This window comes from Lynx canadensis, chromosome B2 (assembly GCF_007474595.2).
Source record: "Lynx canadensis isolate LIC74 chromosome B2, mLynCan4.pri.v2, whole genome shotgun sequence".
Taxonomy (NCBI): domain Eukaryota; kingdom Metazoa; phylum Chordata; class Mammalia; order Carnivora; family Felidae; genus Lynx; species Lynx canadensis.
In genome coordinates this window covers 132,616,830-132,631,785 of record NC_044307.1, presented here as the reverse complement: position 1 = coordinate 132,631,785, position 14,956 = coordinate 132,616,830, and the positions used below count along the sequence as shown (strand labels likewise).

General features: G+C 37.2%; 1 protein-coding gene across 1 annotated transcript in view; it reads right to left on the bottom strand.

Annotated features, from left to right (window-relative positions):
• The window catches only part of GRM1 (glutamate metabotropic receptor 1), a 114,050-nt gene extending 100,531 nt beyond the window's left edge, over positions 1-13,519 (bottom strand). The window contains exons 1-2 of the mRNA XM_030317120.1: positions 13,305-13,519; positions 9,403-9,638 (exon numbers count right to left, since the gene is read on the bottom strand). Coding sequence (XP_030172980.1) covers positions 9,403-9,638; positions 13,305-13,519 — 451 coding nt within the window. The remainder of the gene's footprint in view (positions 1-9,402; positions 9,639-13,304) is intronic.
• Positions 13,520-14,956: the final 1,437 nt, after the last annotated feature.

Below are 14,956 nucleotides of genomic sequence, written 5' to 3'. Positions count from 1 at the left end.
ACAACCCATTTATCTTTTCCGTGTTTGATCCCTTTATAATACTGTTTCCCAATCATATATCTCCATGCTGAATTGGACCAAAAAATAAATAAAAGAATGTAAGCATACACCTCCCACAGGATCCAGCATTCCACAGCTAGGACTTGCTCCAAAAGAAAAGAAAGTAATAGGTCTATATGAAGATTGTACATGGATGTTCTTAGCAGCTTGGTTTGTAACAACCGAAAATTGGAAACAATTCAAGTGCCCATTACCAGGTAAATGGGTAAATAAATTGTGTTATGTCCAGATAATGGAACACTGCTCAGTTATTTGAAAACATGAATTGTTGATATATGTAATACAATGATGAATCTCAAAATAATTGAGCTGAGTGAAAGAATGCAGACAGAAAAGAGTTCACAGCAATTCCATTCATATAAAAGAGTAGAAATTGCAAATGAACTAGAGTGAGAGAAAATTGCCTGTGAATAGGAGGGAGGAGAGGGTTGGGAGTGGCTGGAAGGAGGAATTTTCAGTGAGACACAAAGGAATTTGAGGAGTGATATATTCATTGTTTTGATTGTGGTGGTGACTTCATTGGCATATACACGTGTCAAAATTTGTCAAACTGTTCATTTTAAATAAGTGCAGTTTGCTATATGTTAATTATACCTCAGCAAAAATATACAAATAAGGGGAAAAAGTAAACAGGCCATTCTCCAAGTATGTTTGGTTTACCCATCATGAAAAGACTGTAACCTCTTATGATAGCTGAAATTATGACTTTACTTCATGTGAGTTTTCTTAGCAGAAAATGTGCACAAGACAAGAAATGCAAAACTATTCTCCTGGTGAGAAGCAGTACAACTTATAGGATATAGAAAACCCATATGTAGCCATTTGGGAATATCTAAATACATACTACTCTTTTATGCCAACGTGAACTCTTTATTAAGAATGGCCATAGATTTTGGGGTGCCTTGGTGGCTCAGTCAGTTAAGAGTCTGACTTCAGCTCAGGTCATGATCTCACATTCATGAGTTTGAACCCTGCATTGGGCTCTGTGCTGACAGCTCAGAGCCTAGAGCCTGCTTTGGATTCTGTGTCTCCCTATCTCTCTGCCCCTCCCTACTCTTGCTCTGTCTCTCTCTCTCTCAAAAACAAATAAACATTAAAAAAATGAAAAAAAAAAAAAAGAATGGTCTATATTTTAATCATTAAAAACACTCATTCTCAAATTCATTCAGAAGTTAGGCTTGACCATAAGAGGGAGCATTCAATTTTGGAAATACATAAATTGTTTAATAGGGAGAAATTGATCTAATTGATTTATTAGTAAACCAAACCAAATTTATTAATAACAGGTATATAAACCTTAGGCCAATCTATAAGTAACTAGTTTACATAGCGAAAGGTTCAGTAGCATATCCAACATTGCATAATTGTAAATTAAATTTTTCTATTAAAAGGTAAAACAGTAATAGGTCACTGCTTCAATAAGTGTTGGAGGCCTCAAAAAAAAAATCCATTTTTATACCTGAAGTCTACATCTTCTTGATGCTAAAAATTATTCAAGTCCTTTGGGAACAGAATCAAGATGTATATAAACTAAAAGGATGTCCCTACATCAATCTTCATGTCTTTGAATGATAGAACATGTACATGTTTCTATAAATCTATTCAATTATTAAAATGACATGCAAGAAGGAACTATATTGAATTTTAATAGGTGAACGAAGACACACCTGCTCTTTGTAGGAACCAGAATGCCCTATTTGGGTTGGAGGGTCTGTGGGAATCACCAAGAAAAATGGAAGTCTTGGCTTATAACATTTTTCAGCTGTAGTAGTTGGGATATTCAGCAAGTTGATCATGCTGCAAGCACTAGCTTGGGAATAAGATCCAAATAACCATAGAAACAACCAAACTTGCATTTATGGGGTTAGAAAATAGAATGCAACACTGTTCAATAGTACTCTCTGTTATAATGTAATTTCTTTGTGTATCTGTGGTATGCAAGATGTAGTCACTAGCCACATGTAGGTGTTGATACACAAAATGTGACTAGTAAAACTGAGAAAATGAGTATTTCATTTCATTTCATCTTAATGTCAATTTCTATTTTTTTAAATATTTACTTATTAATTTTGAGAGAGAAAGCATGAGCAGGGAAGGGCCGAAAGAGAGAGAGAGAGAGAGAGAGAGAGAGAATCCCAAGCAGGCTCCACTCTGCCAGCACAGAGCCCAACACGGGGCTTGATCCCAGGAACTGCGAGAACATGACCTGAGTAGAAACCAAGAGTGTAACGCTCAATGATCTGAGCCACCCAGTCACTCCTAATTTAAATTTAAATATAAACAATTACGCTTGGTTAGTAGGTACTACAGTTGACAGGACAGGTCAAAAGTATTAGGAGATAAGCAGACCAAGACTGTGCTTATAGTATGATATTATTTTCAGAGCTTCATCTATGTGTGATAACTAATGAGGTTTTCTGAGAAAGTGTAATGCCCAAAAGGTGAGTTCATGTTTATTCTTTCAACCAAAAGATACAAAACACATCTGCTATAGACTGAATGTTTGTGTCCCCTCCAAATTTTTATCTTTAAACTCTGATCCCCATTGTGATGATATTTGGAGATATGATTTAAGGAGGTAATTAGGTCTTGAGGGCAGAGACCTCAGAATCTCAGGATGGGATTAGTGCTCTTATAGGAGAAGAGCTTGCTTCTTTTCTCTCTCCATCATGTAAGGAAACCAGGAAGAAGGCTTTTCACTAGAACCCTACCATGCAGGTCCCTGAGTTTAGACTTTCTAGCCTCCAGAGCTGTAAGAAATAAATATTTGTTGTTTAAGCCACCAAGTCTATGCTAATTTGTTATAGCACCCCAAACTGCTGTATCGAAGACAACATCTAAAGATTTGTAACATATTTCCATTAAGCAATTTCTACCAGCACTGTGTGAGAACCTATGACTTCTAGGTTTTGAAGCTATTGGTTTGTCTCAGCTATAACTGTGCCCCATTTGTTAGCACTTCCAGAATTTTGAAGTAGAATAGTCTTACTGCCTTGGATCAGGAGGCTTTAAATCTTCTTCACTGAAGAATTTATAAAAATGTTTGCTTTCGTTCACCAGATATAGGGTACGATATTGTATCATTCCTCCTGAAGGGGGATAAGATTTAGAATTCTGCATTGGGTTGAGAAATTATGTTCCCTAAATTAAATCAGCTATTGCTCTATTGTCTATTGCCACAATAATGCTGCATAACAAACCACCCCAAGCCTTAGTGGCTTAAAACAACAGGTATTTATTTAGTTCATGAATCTGGGGGTCAATAGGAAGTTCTGTTGCTCTGGGTTGGACATGACTCATCTCGGTTGGGCTCACTTATATGTCAACAGTCAGCGAGTGTATTGGCTGGAGACTAGTTTAGCCAGGATGACCCCAACTAAGAGATCATCCTGTTTTTGCTTTAAGTTCTCTCTCATATTCTAGAAGGCATATATATATATATATAGCTGAGGGAAGATCCCAAGAAAGAGAACAATAGTAGGTCAAGCCTCTTAAAACCTAGACTTAGAATAAGCTATAAATTCAATCAAAATTCAAAAAGCAGGGAACAAAATTCTACTTCATAATGGGAGGAGCTGCAAAGTCGGATTTCAAAGAGCATGGATACAGGGAGGGGTGGAAGATTGTGAAGCATTCCACAAAATCTGATTAATATACCAATTTCTTGGGTAAAGGCAAATGATATTCTTCAAGAATGCATACTGGCATTGGAGTCAAACTTCCGAAAGTATAGAGAAGTTATTACCCTAGGACCTTATAGGCTGTAGTAAATAAGAAACTATCTCAATCTGGGTCAAATTATATTAGACCCATCTTATCCCACTTCACATGGTAAGTTGATTCAAAATGGAAGTTCCACTGAAACCTACTCATGAGGCAAATATATTATAAAAATTAGTACCAATCTAAAAATTGTGAATGACAGTCTCCAAGCTGGGGGAAGAGTACCCACGGTTTGGGGAAATATTAGTCTCTTCAATAAATGGTGTTGGCAAAGCTGGACAGCCACATGTAAAATAATTAAATTGGACTATGATCTTACACTATAAATGCACACAGAAAAAACTTGAGAGACTTGAACATAAGACCCGAAACCATAAAACTCCTAAAAGAAAGTCTTGGTAATAATGATATTTTGGATTTTGATACCAAAAGCAAACATAAATAAGTGGGACTACATCAAACCAAAAAGCTTTTGTACAGCAAAGGAAACAATTAACATAATGAAAAGCCAATCTCTGAAAAAGAGAAAATATTTGCAAGTTTCATATCTGATAAGAGGTTAATATCTAAAATGAATAAAGAACTCATACAACTCAATAGCAAAAAAAAAAAATGATGAAAAAAGGGGCAGGGGATCTGAACAGACATTTTTTGAAAGAAGACATACAGATGGACAATAGGTACATGAAAAGGTGCTCAACATCTCTAACCATCAGGGATATACAAATCAAAACTACAATGAGATATCACTTTACACCTGTTAGAATGGCTATTATCAAAAAGACAAAGAATAACAAATGCTGCTGAGGATGTGAAGTAAAGGGGACCCTTATGTACTATTTGTGGGAATGGAAATTGGTGCAGCCACTCTGGAAAACAGTCTGGAGGTTGCTCAGAAAGTTAATACAACTATCATATGATGCATCAATTCCACTTCTGGGTGTTTATATCAAGGAAACAAACACACTATCTTGAAAAAATGTATTCACCCCTATGTTCATTGAAGCTATTTATTTTTTTTCCAACGTTTTTTTTGTTTTGTTTTGTTTTTTTTTTATTTTTGGGACAGAGAGAGACAGAGCATGAACGGGGGAGGGGCAGAGAGAGAGAGGGAGACACAGAATCGGAAACAGGCTCCAGGCTCCGAGCCGTCAGCCCAGAGCCCGACGCGGGGCTCGAACTCACGGACCGTGAGATCGTGACCTGGCTGAAGTCAGACGCTCAACCGACTGCGCCACCCAGGCGCCCCTCATTGAAGCTATTTATAATAGCCAAGACATGGAAGCAATCTAAGTATCCTTCAATGGATGAATGGATAAAGAAAATGTGATATATATATAGTGATAATGGATGATAAAGGATGCTAGAGTAATGGTTTTACTACATATACAAATAACAAATATTGTGTTGTACACTAGAAACTAATGTTATATGTCAATTATATCTCAATTAAAAAAAAAAGAGTACTCATGCTTGGAAGTCTTGAAATTTTGTCACATCAGACTATCTATCATTATATTAATAGTCCTGAACTGTTGATGAGTATTACAGATACCATCCAAATACTTTCATTATGTTTTCAATAATAGCCAACTACAAGGAAAGATATACTAGCTTTAAAAAGCATTATGTCCTCCTGTTCCCAGTTGCTATAAAGAATAAGGACAGAAAGTAAAAAATTACGGCCATAAATTCATTGGATTGTGAAAAAGGTCAGTGAGGACAAAGTGAACTCATTCAGTTGATATACTGCTAATCACAGCAAATCTTGATATTGCCATATTGCAAGACAATGGTAAGACATGTACTTAAGGAACCCAAATATTGTCATATTCTAAATATAATTATATATTTAGGAATCTATAGTGAGGGAACAATCCAAAAGTAGTAACAACAACAATCATGAAAACTCTGTACCATATTCACTGGTTTGTTTTGTTTTGTTTTGTTTTGTAAGAAAAACAATTGGAAGCAACCTAAACGTCCAGTAATATGAGAATGACTAAGTAATTATAATACTTTCATTGGGTAGAATATTATGGAGCTATTAAAATGGTCATTATAAAGATTATGCAACAACATCAAAAGTAAAGTTGAATCTTAACTGAAAAAAAGATACAGTATTATAGGCACACTATGATTATAACTATGCAAAAGAAAATGAAAAAAGTCCATAGAATTGCAAGTGGTGCTGGTAGGAGTTGCCTTTTGGAACCTCTTATTTTCTTAGAAGTATTCATATCATTTGAGTAATTCAACTTCTGGAAATATACTTTAAGAAAATTATCCAAAATGAGAAAAGAATAAGGTGAGGACTAGGGAGAAGAATTTTTTAATACCTCTCTGCAGCTTTTTTAACTCATAAAGAACTGAAAACAGCATAGATGTGTCAGAAGAATGAGATGGTCAAATAAATTAGAGTTTATATGCCTGCAGAATGTTATATAGCAATTAAGAATAAAAGAAATTGGGGCTCCTGTGTGGCTCAGTCGGTTGAGCACCCAACTCTTGATTTCAGCTAAGGTCATGATCCCAGGGTTGTGAGATTGAACCCATGTGCTGGGCTTTGCACTGAGTATGGAGCCTGCCTGGGATTCTCTCTCTTTCTCCCTCTGCCCCTCTCCCCTGCTTGAACCCTCTCTCTCTCTCTAAAATAAAATTTTAAAAAATGGAAAAAAAATGAGTGAAAGAAATCAGTGACAAAGAAATTCATAAATGTAAAGAAAAGGCAGTATTCATTCTAAAAGCAATATAAAAATAATATTAGCTATATGATTTATAAGTATATGTAGATAAAAATATACCAAAAATTTAACAGTATATTTTCTAGAAATACATCAAAAAATTAATAGTAATTAATAGTAGTTATATAAAAGAAAATTATTGATGCTTTTCATCTTTCTTACGTTTTTCTATATTTCCAATTTGTATATGATAAACTTAGTACTGCATATTACTTTGATAATCAGAAAAAAATTGTGAAAGCCTAGATAGGAGAAAAATAAAATATCCATTTTGGCACTGTATAAGGGTGGTTGATTAAGGGTTCTGTGCTTGTTTTTCTAGTTGCCACATCTTGGAATATAGTTATGCTAAATTTGTAATTTCAAAAACTATAATATTTAACAAGGTAATCCACGCTACATCTTATTTTCCTTCTTGTAAGACACGATATTAACAACAACACTTTACACTTATGTAAGGATTTGCAAAGTATCTCACTTGTGTTACTTCATTTGATTCTCACACCTGTGTAAAGTAGAAAGTGTTATCATGCTATAGTTGCAAAAATTGACTCAGAGATTAAATGAGGTCCTTCAAGTTTTGTGGCAGATTATTAACAGAACCAGTGTTGGCTCCAGTTGGTTACGCTTCCAAATGCTCTCGCAGTTTCCATGGAATCATTTTCACAATTCTCATCAGGAAGGATAAAGCCCTATGCCACTGCAAAAAATGCTATAAACAGTTAAGACATTTACTGGAAGAGAGTGACTTTGATTTGCTTTATACCTATTCTCTCCACTGTCCTCACAATGATTAATTTTTTCAGAAGTCAGGCTTTGATGTTTTGGTTAGTACCTTTCCAACACTCTCCAATCCCTTGATATTCGCAACTAATTAAGCAGTGATGTAGACTGTGCATGAAGTACTTTTTAATTAGCCACAGTGATTTGCAAATTATTCAGCCTGGGCTCAGGACCCTTAATATTCAAACTGAAAATCTAGTGCATGTAAACTCTTTATTTAAATAGTGACATCTGAGATTAAGCTCAATAAAGGTTTCTATGGAAATGAACTGCAATATCAAAACTTTCCAAAACATTGAAATGACCCAATTAGAAGAGGTAAAAATAAGTGATAGAAAGAGTAGCTATCAATAGAATGGAAGGGTTCATTTCACTTCTGCACATTAATTTTCATAAATGTGTCTGCATATTCATTAGAAGACTATGCAATTCACTTGCTATTCAAGGATATCAACTAGATAAGAATGATACATGAAGTAAAAGTTTAGTTGTTCATCAATAACATTGAAGCCAATTTCATAGAAATGCAGACATTAAAACTGAAGAGCAAAGTAAATATACATGAATGTATACACACACACAGATAACATAAACACTGCTAAAGAAAAATTAACGATAAAATTCTAGGATTCCCATAGCAGAAACGATCAATAAAGTTCATGAATTAGTTCCAAATAGAAAAGTTAAATAAGCCTTTGATCTTTCTTAGAACTAAGAACAAAGGGAAATATTTCCTAAGCTTGACTCCAGAATGAAATGCAAACATAAACATGTTTATAAAAGGTTGTAATCACATAAGAAGCTCTTAAAAATAGCTCTGAGCGAAGCAAAATATAAGAACAGTTCATGAATGTGAAATTTTTAAATTTTCTAGTATGAACATTAACCAAGTTCAAACTTTAACCTTGACATTTGCATGCACTATGACAATTGAAAACCCAAAATGTTTTTAAAACGTACATGGCTGCAGAATTCTAACTTTTGTTTTGAAAGCTTAGGTCACAAGATACTTTCCTGGAAATCCTTATGTAAAGACATCCAAGTAGTAATCTAAATTTTACTAATAGAACACAATGACCAAGTGACATATATAGTTGCAATCCACTAATAGCCATCTCAAACTTAACCCATCCAAAATCTAGTTCCTGATCCTTCTCGCTTTTCCTGTAGTCTTTCCCATCTCAGTCCTGGCAATACCACCTTTAATGCCTGTCCATCATGCTGTGGTATCAACCCAGTATAGACAACTGGCTTTGAATGGCACTGTGGTATACCAAAGGTGATCTATTTTTGCCACATTAAGCAATACTGAAAAAAGACAGGGGACATCAATGTCTCTATGCAGTAATGATAGCACTCATGGAAATTACTGTGTTAAGAAATCTGTTAAGAAGTATGGTAAGTTAGTCGTGTTAAGTACAGTAGTTCCTGGGGTGGGGGGGGGGTGCGGGTGGGGGGGAGGGCAGAAAAGGACATCCAGTGGAGTTCACCAAGCCCTGAAGACCTGAAACAATATGCTGCCCTTTTCTGGCATGCCTTCAGTGAGCAGTGCATGGGAATTATCTGTCCCACTGGGAAATGTCACTCCTATTTGCAAATGAGAGTGCAGAGTTTCTGGCCACCTACGTCCACATACACATACACATACATATATGTTCGTGGTGTGGCCCTGGATGTCATTATCTCACCTTCTCCAGACCTGTATATTGAAGCGAGTCATAAAGAAGAAAAAGGGGTCCAACCAGTGCTGCTTACTTATGTCTGTGGTTAACATTTCCTAAACATGCTTGCAATAAAACCTCTTCCCTCTGGCTTGAATAGTAGGTACCTGAATTCTCAGTTTGCTTTTCCTTGACCTACATTATCTCTTCTTACAACCTGCTCCACCAAAGACCAAAGTTGCCTTTCCAGAACATAGAAACATGAATCCTCAGGGTAATACACACACTCTCCTCATTCTAGCTATTTTATAAATTAAGATGGTAATTTAGTCTTTGGAACTCCAGCCTTGACACCTTCTACTCTCATTCAACAAGTTGCAATGGAGATAGATTTGTAACTTCTGAGTCAGTATTTTGCGAACACGTATTACCTGTGCAGATTCTTTTAAAGTTGGGATTTTCCAGAATGTGTCCTGGTAGGCGGCACTGGAACCGATGTTGCCAGAACTCAGGGAACCAGGGATTCCTCGTATTAGTGTCCAGCCTCAGCTTCAGGAAATAATCATCAAATGACCTGACCTCTGGAGATTGCAGCTTTATTGTGATTCCCCCGTTGGCTTCCACCTCATAACCTTCAATGACTTCATCTCTGTCTGCCCATCCATCACTAAAAAAATTCAGGGATTGGGGTAGGGAGAGAGAAAGACAAAGGTCTCACAAATAGAGCTCAGCGTTACACGTGAGTGAGGCAATTCAGCAAGGCTGACAGTCTATTTTAAGCCAGAATTGCTACCCATCAATGGCTTTTTTTTTTTTTTTTTTTTGGTGGAGAGTAGTAAATTCTGAAATAATAAAGTCTTGTTTGTTTTTCACAGTAGTGAAAGTGATGATGATAATAATAGTAGCAATGGCAAGAACTAACATTTATTGAGCATTTACTAGTCTTCAGATTCTCTACTATTCACATTTACTGAGTCAGAAGACGTTCAACAACTAACTGAAGTCCCAGTGGAGCCAGGATATGGATCCAGGCAGTCTGGCTCCCAACCCAGTGCTCTTTAGGCACAAAACCATCAATTGCTGTCCAACTCAGAATAAAATAAAACCCAGGCACTCAGGGCCTTCACAATAAGAGCTCAGCAAGCTTTCAAGGTTTCAACCAAGACCATTATATGAGCTGCATTTATAGGGCAGAAAATTGATTTAGCTCAGAAACATGACAACCACAGATTTGGCTCCTGGATGTTGTTCAAACTTACGTTGCCTAGAAGTGATCAGATGCTTCCTCTTCAATGTTTTTTCAAAACAGCGGCATTCAAAGAAAACAATCCCACTCCCCAAAATGAAACTAACCCTCCTGCTCACTAAATGGAAGTTAACTGATGGTTTATCCAGTGGGTTCAAATTTTATTTTAATTTGATCACCTTCTAGAACATTCACATTGGTTATGAGTGATGTAGCTCCAATTTAATTCAAGTATGCACGTGAACCAGGCCAAACCTCATGTGAGTGGCTCTGATTCCTTCCCAAGCAGGTGTCAAAAAAAATTACACTGGATAGAGTTAAACAGGCAAACAAGACTTTATTCAAGTATATTCCAATATGCCAAAGACACTGAACTCCCCTCTGCTGAAACAAAAGTTGGGGAGATTTAAGTGCTGGGAGAAGCTAGTGAGCAAGTGCTGGAGGACATTGAGAGGCGCTTGGTCAATGTGATTAGCCATCTGTGTTTTATAATTGTCATTTATCTAAGTTAGGTTTCCACCTTTCCACAGAAACTGGGAAACAGAGGTCTGCTATCACTCTTGATGATTACATTTCAAAGGATGGCTTCCAGGTACCTGAGAAAGAAATTTCTCTGCTGTAAAACTGGCAAGAGTGTAGGAGAAAATGTACACCTCCAAGAGACAAAGAATTTATAATACTGATTTTTATTTGTTTTATTTTTTCTTTAGAGAGGGAGAGAGAGAACACGTGCATGGGCAGGGAGGGAGAGAGAGAGAGAGAGAGAAAGAGAGAGAGAGAGAATCCTGAGCAGGCTCCATGCTCAGTGCAGAGCCCAAGACACGGGGCTCCATCCCATGACCCTGGGATCATGACCTGAGCTGAAATCAAGAGCTCGATGTTCAACTGACTGAGCCACCCAGGTGTTCCTAACAGCATTTTTTAAATTAAATGCTCGAAGGAAAGGGAAGTCAAGGGGCCCATAGTCAGGAAGAAATTTGTCTAAAGCTAGGTCAAACTAAAGAGAATGTTAATTTTCTCCCTTGGTCAAGAGGTGGATTTATTTACACCCACGGAGTCGCTCCCTGCAGTTTCTGGAACATAACTTACTGTTCGGTCTCTGACAGAGAAAGTGTTTTATCACTTGCTTCTCACAGAGCAGGGATCCGGGCCAAATATAAAAGACTGACCATCGCTTACCCCTTGTTACCTGAGATCAGTTGGGATAAATGTGTCCTCCACTAAGCTGAGTTCATTGGTGCAGTTCTATTTCAGAATCTTCCCAGTGAACCACACAGGAGCTGTATTTTCAATAGACCAAGGGTTGTAGAAGGTATAGCTGACTTAACATGATCCAGAGCTAAAGAGACCTTGAAGTATAGTGTAGTCTAACCAGCCAGACCAGAGAATGTCTACATGCTTTTTCTAAATCCATTAGGATAGATATTTTACAATTTTGAACAGATCTTTCCTTTCCCTTTCCCCTCCACCTCTCATTTCCTCCCTCCCTCCCTCTCTTCCTTCCTTCCTTCTGCATTTACCTAGATGCTCTCCTATGCTCAAGATTCAATTGAGAATAAGACACACTATCCTCTGCCCCTAGTGTTACAGACTTGTGGGGGAAACAAACATTAAACAAGAATTACAAACACTATAAAGGTAAGGAAGGAAAAGCAACCAGTACTATGAGGAGAAGAGTTTGGGGACTTAACTCAGTCAAGTGTGTACATAGGTATATAAGTGTGGGTGGGGAGAAAGTGATTAAGGATGACTAAGAAAGTTATGTCTGAGCTGAGACCCAAAGGATGTGTGGACATTAGTCAGATGAAAAGATGGAGAGGAATTGGTATAGAAGGTTCCTGGTAGGTTATCTAATACACAGGAAAGAGCATGGCCATTCAAAGAATTTGGAGAGTCCGTATGGCTGGAGCATAGAGGAAAGTGTGGCAGGAAGTATGGGCATAAATCCCAGTTTAGAAGCTGTTAGCCTTAGGACTGCAGGAAGTCCTCAAAGTGTTGTAAGCCTATTACATAATAAGGCCATTGAGCTCTGCTCCCTGGTGGTGAATGACCTGAGTCTTTCTAACAAGTCTGGCTTTACTCACCATCACTGGATATGACGGTCAGTCAAACTGATATTAAAAAAGAAGATAGACTCATCTATTTTTCTCTATGCTCAGTTTGCTTAGAAAACTTTGAACTAATTTAATTATTTCAATTTATTCATATTATAACTACGTGTATAGCAATTTGAAGACCTGAACTATGGGGTCAAGGGTAAAAATAAAATCCACCAGACTTTCAAGAAATTCTGCTTATGACTATATATTTAAAATCAAAATGACTTATAAAGAAAAAAGTTACTTTTGACATAAAATTTAAGCTTGAGGTGTGTTACTCCCCAGGATTCCATATTATGTGAGACTTTTCTGTGTGTGTAGATATAGTCTGAACAAGAAACCCACAATTTTTTTAAGTGTATGAAATGAACCTTCTATGCTGTTTATTTGTATTTCTTTTTTTAAAAAAATCATCCCCAGTTTATAAAAGCAAGTATCATGTGTCAGTGCTAAAAGCAGAGAAAGTGTGACCTCCTGACCTTTTGCCCTCCAACACAGAGGAGCACATCATGGGAGTAAATCATTGTCTATGAATATACACAATTTGAAGTCGTATGTTTTAGTGGGGTAGAGCCTTAGATCCCCCTTGCCTTTGGCTAAAGCCCTTCCCCCTCACTATAGATGACCTCATTCCAAAATTAGAGTTGGGGTCAAATCCAAGAAATCATGAAATCACGGAGAACCAGGATGTGACCGAAAAAAGTATTCAGCTAGGATTAGTTGGTGAATACTTTTGAAATGTTAATTGTTAGAGGTTTGTAGGAGATATTAAATCTATCACAGATAAGGTTAGGGAATGCTAACAAAAAGTTGCTGAAAAACATCCGTAAAGCACCTGTTTTTGTTTTTGTTTTTGTTTTTATGTACTTAAATCATCTTGTCTACTTGCCAAACAGTATCCACAGAGAATTTTCAAGAATTTTTGCTGCTTAGTTGTGTTGGGATTTTTTTACAATGATATTGTTTTGGTGGATTCTCCGTGAAGCACACTGGAAAACAGGGAGGCAGCAGCTCTCCTTCAACCTGGTTTGGGGGTTTACTCTTGTCGTTGTCGTTGACAGTGGTGGTGGTAGTGTGGACTCTGTGACCAGAAATGACCTGCAGGCACCTGCTCAGCCCAGGTGTCTGCAGTGACTCCCACTGTGCTGCATGCTGAACTCTACGAGGCATATTCACAGCCTCCAGCAGCTTCTGCTGCCCCATCTGCTTCCTGGTGATGAGCTCCTTTTCCTATCTGGGCTCTGGAAATAAAACTGCATAATGTGGACAAACAGGGCAAACATTTAACAGAAAGCTACAAAATACAAGAATCCTTGTTCCTTATCCCCCTCAATGTTTTTACACAGCAGCTCTTTCACAAGCCTGTTCTCTTACCCAGAATCATTGTTCTAGTCCCTGTGAAATTCCGCAGTCCCAACCCAAAGAATAATATTTATTCCACTGAATAAATTCTGATGGAAACAACAGAAAGGTATCATTTCTAATTCTAGCAATCATAGCTGGGCAGGAGATGTATGAGTGCCACCTTTGCGTTATACAAGTTAAAATCATTTAATAAGAAAATTGATAGTAAAAAAAACAAATACAATTGTATTCATTTAAAAATTGTTTAAAAACATTTTATAAAAACATATTTACATTCAATTAAAATAATTACAGTCTAGGGAGTAAAGCGATTTGATTTGTGTGGAGTACAAGTAATTGCATGTACCTAATAATAAAGCTCTAATTCTTTAAAAATATTCCAGAGGGGCGCCTGGGTGGCTCAGTCAGTTAAATATCTGACTCTTGATTTCAGCTCACGTCATGATCTCCCTGTTCGTGAGTTCGAGCCCTGCAATGGGCTCTGTGTTGACAGGGTGCAGCCTGCTTCAAATTCTCTGCCTCCCTCTCTCCTGCCCCTCCCCTGCTTTCTTTCTCAAAAATAAACAAATATTTAAAAATATATATGTATTCCAGAGACTAGCATATAACCAAGAAAATTAGAAAAGATAATAAAAATATTTTCAGAAACATATGTAAACAAGCACAAAATTCCATAAATACAATGCTAACCATACTTATAAAGGTTGAAGAAACGTCATGTAGTTCAGTTTAAATCATGTGATGTCAATTGTGAGAAATTTTATGGCGGCAATGGCAGCTTTTTCAATAAGAACTCAGACTGGCTTTATTCATTCGACATTTATGCACTAAGAATCTTGTGTGAGTTAGGCATTTTGCTTACGGCTGCAGATACATTGATAAGCGGTACAGGTGCGGCCCCTGCTCTCCAGACAATCACAGGGGCAGGGAAGACTAGCCACTGAATACACAATCGCCACAGAGAGTTGCAGCAGTGAAAGGAAAGGAAGCCGGGCTACAGAAGAATAGAGAAAGAAAAGGGACATGTCAAGGGAGGTTTTGCCCAAGAGGAAGTAACACCTAAGACAAGACTCATAGGATGCATTGAAGCTGCACAGTAAAAAGAGAGATGGAAGAAGAACCAGTTCAAGAGGGGACAAAGCAATCAAGCAGCAAGGCTTTCAGTTTGCTTAAAGTGTGCAAGGTAACGCTTAAGACAAACCTGTGAGATGTTGAAGAACCTGAACATCCTTTTTCTTTTTAAGATTATTCATTTATTTGGGGGGGGGGAAGAGA